General features: G+C 42.5%; 1 protein-coding gene across 1 annotated transcript in view; it reads right to left on the bottom strand.

The window, feature by feature from the left end:
* Nucleotides 1-731: 731 nt before the first annotated feature.
* LOC133440793 (NACHT, LRR and PYD domains-containing protein 14-like) overlaps nucleotides 732-7,567 on the bottom strand; it is a 32,811-nt gene continuing 25,975 nt past the window's right edge. Inside the window, 5 exon segments of the mRNA XM_061718114.1 lie at nucleotides 732-791; nucleotides 1,557-1,687; nucleotides 1,690-1,736; nucleotides 1,883-2,059; nucleotides 7,113-7,286. Coding sequence (XP_061574098.1) covers nucleotides 732-791; nucleotides 1,557-1,687; nucleotides 1,690-1,736; nucleotides 1,883-2,059; nucleotides 7,113-7,286 — 589 coding nt within the window.

The raw sequence follows: 7,567 nt of genomic DNA, 5'->3' as shown, positions 1-7,567 counted from the left end.
ATTTGTGCTGATGGTGAACAAGAGAATAAAAAGTGCCTTGTGATGGTCGGTGCTGCTCCTGGTACTGAGACTAATCACAGACAAACACTTATTAACCACAGTAAACTGAACAAGAGAAAAGATCCAAGTTTTACTGAAGAATTTTGACTTTCTTTTAGTGTTAACAATCATCGTAATATCCCGCAAAAATTTACAATATTTACTGGAACAAATTCTGAGGAACATTCCTTGACCAAGTCAAGTTCATTTGTGCTTCGTGTTTCATGAACAAACGCTGTTATTTCCACAGATCTCTTCACTCTGTCTCTTCATCAGTGACGCAGAGAGAAACTTTAAAAACCTGACGAAGCTGAAAACACGACAACAACAAAAGGAAAACTTGGAATGAAACGGAAACATGTAAATAATAAGAAAAACCGGGGGAGTCATGTGACTCGGTGGAGGAGACGGCTGCTTTGCTAAGCAGCTCCGCTGTGGCAGCACAGACATTTATCCATCAGTACGTTAGTAGTAGAAACCTCCGAACTACTTTAACTCAAATTAAAAGATACATTTCGATGTATGTTTTTTAACAATAATATAATAACAATAAAGACTTTTTGACTTAACATGAAATACATGAATATATGAGTTTGTAACACTCTGGAATTCAGAAACTATGTAGATCTTCATCTTCATCTTCATCATCATCACGGTCCAGTCAGAGTTTGTCCACACAAACTGGTTCTGCTTCAACTCTGAGGACAATCAGGAAACGACTCATCTGTCCTGGAAACTCTCATCATCTCCACCTGTAGAGGGAAGAAGAAAGAAGAGAGCAGATAAAGGAGTGTTTGCAGAGATCCCTCCATCAGCTGTAGAGGAAGAAGAAAGAAGAGAGCAGATAAAGGAGTGTTTGCAGAGATCCCTCCATCAGCTGTAGAGTGAAGAAGAAAGAAGAGAGCAGATAAAGGAGTGTTTGCAGAGATCCCTCCATCAGCTGTAGAGGGAAGAAGAAATACGATAGCAGATAAAGGAGTGTTTGCAGTGATCCCTCCATCAGCTGTAGAGGAAGAAGAAAGAAGAGAGCAGATAAAGGAGTGTTTGCAGAGATCCCTCCATCAGCTGTAGAGGAAGGAGAAAGAAGAGAGCAGATAAAGGAGTGTTAGCAGAGATCCCTCCATTAGCTGTAGAGGAAGAAGAAAGAAGAGAGCAGATAAAGGAGTGTTAGCAGAGATCCCTCCATCAGCACATCCAGGACTTCAGAGTTCAGAGCTGCAGTGGAGCAGCTGTGTGTCTGTACATCCTGGAAGGCCGTCAGATGGAAAACACCTTTATTTCTGGACACGTGAACACCAGCACAACACTGGTCTACAACAAACATCTGGACCCTCTGATTGGCCGACTGCTGTCTCTGTGTTTCTGTCCAATCCTGCAGCCTGTCATCATCCTCCTCTCACAGCTTCATGAGGAAAGCAGCTGCTGAGAAGCTGCAGCTTCACTGGAAACACTGATCTGTGTTTGATACCAACTGGTTTTAGTAGAAAACTGCTGGAAGCAGCAGAACTGAGTCCAACCTCCATTGACCTGAGAGTCTGCAGCTGGAAGTCTGGACTCTCCACCAGATCAGAAAGCGGCTTCACATCTGCAGCCTCCAGATCGAAGTTCCCTCTCCGGTCCAGATGTTGCAGATCGGAGGGGTTGGAGCTGAGACCAGAGAAGAACAGCTGATCTTTGACAGACCGCATTCCTCCAACCTGAATAAAGACACCAGAGAAGAAGAACTCAGAGCAGTCAGATGGTCAGTGTGGATCAGTAGAAGATCAGCCTGATGTCTGCAGGTTAGTGTCAACACAACTTTCACATCAGATTCATCTGAACACACAAATAAAACATGTCTGACCTCAGAGTCTCCAGTCTGCAGTCTGGACTCTCCAGAAATCCACACAGATGTTTCACTCCTGAATCCTGCAGGTCGTAGTTCTTACTCAGATCCAGATGTTTCAGATGGGAGGGGTTGGACTTCAGAGCTGAGCCCAGAGAAGAACAGCTGATCTCTGACAACCAGCACCACTCCAACCTGAATAAAGAATAAAAGATGTGAGCTGAACCACCAGGATACAGGTTCCAACAGTCCAACAGAACCAGTGAAAAAGATCTTCATCAATATTCATGACATCATGCTGCTGCTCCAATATAGACGTGGTGACTTCAGCTCTGCAGCTCTGCAGCTCCACCAGTGGATCCATCCATACAAACCCATGTTGTGCAGCCAAATGATTTAAGTTTCCGCACAAACAAACATGTCAGGAGGAATTCTGGGACAAATGTCAACTCATTCATTTGTATGAAGAAAAAATGAAGCATTTGTTTGAATGTCAGAGACACAAAAACATGAAGAACTGATGTCTAATATTTCATCTAGTAAAACTAGTTTCAAGTGTTCAACAAGCAGATAAACAACTTGTTATTGTAACATGTTGTGTTTGAATATCTCAGTCAGTACAAACGTTAGAAGCTCAGTGTTTGCACAGAAGCAGGGGCCAGATTCACCAATATGTTCTTAAGAACGATCTTGCACTTGAAATGTCTTAAGATCTAAAATTAAGAAGTTCATAAGAAAGTTCTTAAGTGCAATTCCTCAATATTTTCTTAAGGACCGTCTTAAGAACTGTCATTTTACGAATTTCTTATTTTTCTTACTTAAGAACTTCTTAAAATATGTCATTACATTGCACGCGCCAACAAACAACATTTATACAGGTAGTTTGGGTCTTAACCATCAGTCACTCACTAAAGATGGAGAAGGAGAAAACAACCCAGTCTCACATAAAAACCTGCCTACGTTGGTCCAAAGTGCAAAAACGTAGAGGGGTTACAATAATAGCCCTTGAATTGTATAACTGTTACATTTTTCTGACTATTCGTTTTGCGTCCAAGTCACGTGACTTTCAAGATTCTGGCCATCACACCAAAAAACATGGCAGACATTTCTAATTTTTTATGGTTTTTATGGTAAATGGCTTACACTTATATAGGGCTTTCCAGCTGTACTCCTACAGCCCCAAAGCGCTTTACAAGACTCTAGCTGCCACACTACGGCGCTGGCCTGACAACCGGGAGCAGCTAGGATTATTACATTATTATTATTTATATGGGGAACGTTTGACACGGGGAATTCCCTCTGGGAGCCCCCTCTACGTCATAGTGATGAGGGGGATCCAGGACATGTGACAGATGCCCCGATCGTGTGTCGACTGTTATCAGCTCATTGAATGAGGCGTTATTTAGTCCCATAAGTATAGGCTAGTGGGGGGCAAGTAACCTGCTAGTAGTTATGAGCCATTTGTTTCAGTTATCCCTTGTTTGTGTAGCCCAGTAATGATGTGTATGCTTGGTACGTCTCAGCCAATCAGGGGGCTGGTTGTTAGTATGTAGGGATCCGGATGTGGTTACTGGTTACTGTTGCTATGGACGTGGAAGAAAACGGTTAATATTTAAGATAGTTAAGTTTATAGTAATGTAACATGTCAGAAGTTAATTTTATTTTTCTTGGAAAATGCAATATTTTAAGATAGTTTCAGCATTAAAATGCATTTTATCAAGGTTTCTAGCGAGAAATGTGTATTTTATTTACTCTATCTTGTTATTTTAAGATTGAAGTTGACATACATTTTATTTTTCTCGGAAAAAAATGCAATATTCTAGCATAGTTTCGGCATTAAAATGCGTTTTAATAATGTTTCTAGCGAGAAATGTGTATTTTATTTACATACGGTGCATCCAAAATGCCATACTAAACAATATATACTCAAAAGGTATACTTAAGTTCGCCACACTTTTGAGTAAATATCAGTGGTACGCATTAATTGGGACGTACTACTCTGAGCCACACGTCCTCAGAATTCACATATCGAGGGACCTGAAGTGGCTACACACACCACAAAAGTGGTGAAAAAGGCCCAACAACGGCTCTACTGCCTGAGGCGTCTGAGGAATTTCAAAGTGAGCCCCAGCATCCTCAGGGCTTTCTATACAAGCACCATCTAGAGCATCCTGATGAGCAGCACCACGGCCCGGTTCGGAAACTGCACCGCTGCAGAAAAGAAAGCACTGCAGAGGCTAGTGAACAGCACAGCGCATGGTGGGAGGGGAGCTTCCACCTCTCCAAGAACTTCATGACAGACGTTGTGTGGCTAAGGCCCACATCATTATCTGGGACATCCATCACCCCAGCCATAGCCTGTTCCAGCCACTGCTGCACCCACGGCCGGGCAAACGGTACCGGTGCATAAAGAGCAGCACCACCAGATTCCTGAACAGTTTTTATCGTCAGCAAATAGATTGCTGAACAGACCTAGTTCTTGTGAAAGACTGAACTGAGAATGTCTCTTGCAAATAGAGATTTTTATATCATACATACAAGCCCAAGACTATTTATCGTTTTTCTATCCTTTTATTCCACTTACTGTTTTTATGTTTTTATGTAGATTATTCATGCACTATGCACTTTGTTTTTATGTCTATCTTTTAACTGCAAATGATGATCCTGCACAAACAAGTTTTTTACCCATGTTACTGAGTATTATGATGTGACAATAAAGATTGATTGATTGATTAATGTATGAAAAAATATTATTGGGGAAAATGAATAATAATTAAAGCTGCAAGCAGCGATGAACGGGCCCTCGCACCCTTGTGCATGTTCAGGCATGCTGCAGTGAAGCGCTTGTATGACTTGTATGTAGATTCTTCAGGCCTGGACATTTAGCGGATGACACCAGCCACGACTTTCTATGTCAAACCATTCAAATTATGGCAGACAATAGGAACTATCAAAAAATCGACCAATCAGAAGAAGGGGCGGGGCTAATTCAGGCCAATGAAGGTCAAGTACTCAAAACCGAGTCAGATGACACCACCCACATGTCTTTACCACAACCCGTTCAAAAGTTATGGCAGAGAATAGGGACTATCAAATATTGACCAATCAGAAAAAGGGGCGGGGTTAATTTGCACCAATTATGTTCAAGGACTCAAAACTGAGTCAGATGACACCGCCCACTACTCTTTATATTAAACCATTCAAAAGTTATGGCAGAGAGTAGGAACTATCAAATATGGACCAATCAGATGAAGGGCGGGCGCGCTTTTTGGTGTCTAGTGTTGCCACGGTAACGTTTTTAAATGAGAAAAGTAATGTGCGTCGTCGCAGGACAGAGACGCACATTTTGATGTAAAAAAAACACAAAAATTGCTGACAAAAATCTCTGCATACAGCGGGGTTCGAACTCTCGATCTCTGATACTAAAGACCGCAACGAGCTATAACTCAGCTATTCCTTTCTCTTTGACTTACTGGGTTAGGAGAGACCAACATAGCGATAAAATATAACTGGGTTTCGAACTGTTTTTTCCTAATTTTTTAAATATTTGTAAGATATGGATATTAGTAAAACCCTACTATTTTTATTATTACTTTTTCTGTAACCATTCTGCCGAGGTTCTAACCGGGCTGACCCGGGAATATTTCTGACGTCACCACATTACAGGCAGCTGATTGGTCGGGGGGCGGGGCCGTCACCACCCTCCGCGCCACTGATTGGTTGGGGGGCGGGGCCGTCATCACCCTACTCGCCACTGATTGGTCGGGGGGCGGGGCCGACAGACGTTTGAATCAGGCGGCTAGCGGCGATTTTATTATAAAAAAGGGACAACCAATCAGAGAAAGGGGCGGGGCTAATTCAGGCCAATGGAGGTCAAGGACTCCATACAGAATCTGATGACACCACCCACGACTCTCTATGTCAAACCATTCAAAAGTTATAGCAGAAAATAGGGACAACCAATCAGAAGAAGGGGCGGGGCTAATATAAAGAAGCTCAAGGACTCATTACAGAGTCCCATGACCCCACCCACGAGTCTCTATGTCAAAACATTCAAATGCTATAGCAGGAAATAGGGACAACCAATCAGAAGAAGGGGCGGGGCTAATTTTCACCAATTATGGTCAAGGACTCAATACCGAGTCCCATGACACCACCCACGACTCTTTATGTCAAACCATTAAAAGGTTATGGCAGAGAAAAGTATTCTAGGGGGCGCTGTTGAGCCGTTATGCCACGCCCATTAATGCAAACCATGAAATATCAGATTTATCGCCAGGTCTGGCTTGCATGCCAAATTTGGTGCCTTTTGGAGAACTATCAAATATGGACCAATCAGATGAAGGGGGGGCGCGCTTTTTGGCGTCTAGCGTCGCCACGGTAACACTTTTGAAAGAGAAACGTAATGCGCGTAGTCGAAGGGTGGAGACGCACATTTTTATGTATAACACACCTGGGTGCACAATACGGTTGGGGCCGTATTAATTCTCGAAGGAATGGCATATATTGCTCCAAAATTACGTGATTAATTCAGAATGTTCAAAATTGCCGACTTCCGGTTCGGTTTCGGGCATGACCCCAAGAGACCTTTCTTTAAGTTGTGTACTGATACAGGTGTGTAGCGATTTTCGTGCATGTACGTCAAACCGTATTGTGGGGCTTGAGGCACAAAGTTTTCCGGGGGGCGCTGTTGAGCCATTTTGCCACTCCCATTAATGTAAACCATTAAATATCAAATTTCTCGCCAGGCCTGACTTGCATGCAAAATTTGGTGACTTTTTGGGCACGTTTAGGGGGGCAAAAAGGCCCTCCTTTTGTCAGAAGAAAAAAAAAGAAAGAAAAAAAAAATTCCTACAGATACAATAGGGCCTTCGCACTGAAGGTGCTCGGGCCCTAAATATCACATTTCTAGTATTGCCTACAGCATTTAAATGTTGGATCAAGTGTATTTTTCTAATTTCCCAGTTAACTCTTATTTGTTCAGATGTTTTATTCCAGGGTCAGGCACATCTCAGGTTCTTCAGTTGTTCCTGTTTGACACATTCAGATGTTTAGTTTTCATGTAATAAATCAGAAGAGGAATTTTAAGGAGAAACCAACTGTTGGAGGACTAAAGCAGAGAAAAAGAACTCAGAGCAGTCAGATGGTCAGTGTGGATCAGTAGAAGATCAGCCTGATGTCTGCAGGTTAGTGTCAACACAACTTTCACATCAGATTCATCTGAACACACAACTAAAACATGTCTGACCTCAGATCCTCCAGTCTGCAGTCTGGACTCTTCAGAAATCCACACAGATGTTTCACTCCTGAATCCTGCAGGTCGTTGTCACTCAGCTCCAGAAGTTTCAGATGGGAGGGGTTGGACTTCAGAGCTGAGACCAGAGAAGAACAGCTGATCTCTGACAGAAGACAGTTCCTCAACCTGAATAAAGAATAAAAGATGTGAGCTGAACCTCCAGGATGCAGGTTCCAACAGTCCAACAGAACCAGTGAAAAAAGATCTTCATCAATATTCATGACATCATGCTGCTGCTCCAATACAGACGTAGTGACTTCAGCTCTGCAGCTCTGCAGCTCCACCAGTGGATCCATCCATACAAACTCATGTTGTGCAGCCAAATGATTCAAGTTTCCACACAAATAAACATGTCAGGAGGAATTATGGGACAAAATTCAACTAATTCATTTGTATGAAGAAAAAAT

Source organism: Cololabis saira, chromosome 3 (assembly GCF_033807715.1).
Source record: "Cololabis saira isolate AMF1-May2022 chromosome 3, fColSai1.1, whole genome shotgun sequence".
Taxonomy (NCBI): domain Eukaryota; kingdom Metazoa; phylum Chordata; class Actinopteri; order Beloniformes; family Belonidae; genus Cololabis; species Cololabis saira.
This window is presented reverse-complemented; position numbering and strand designations above follow the sequence as displayed.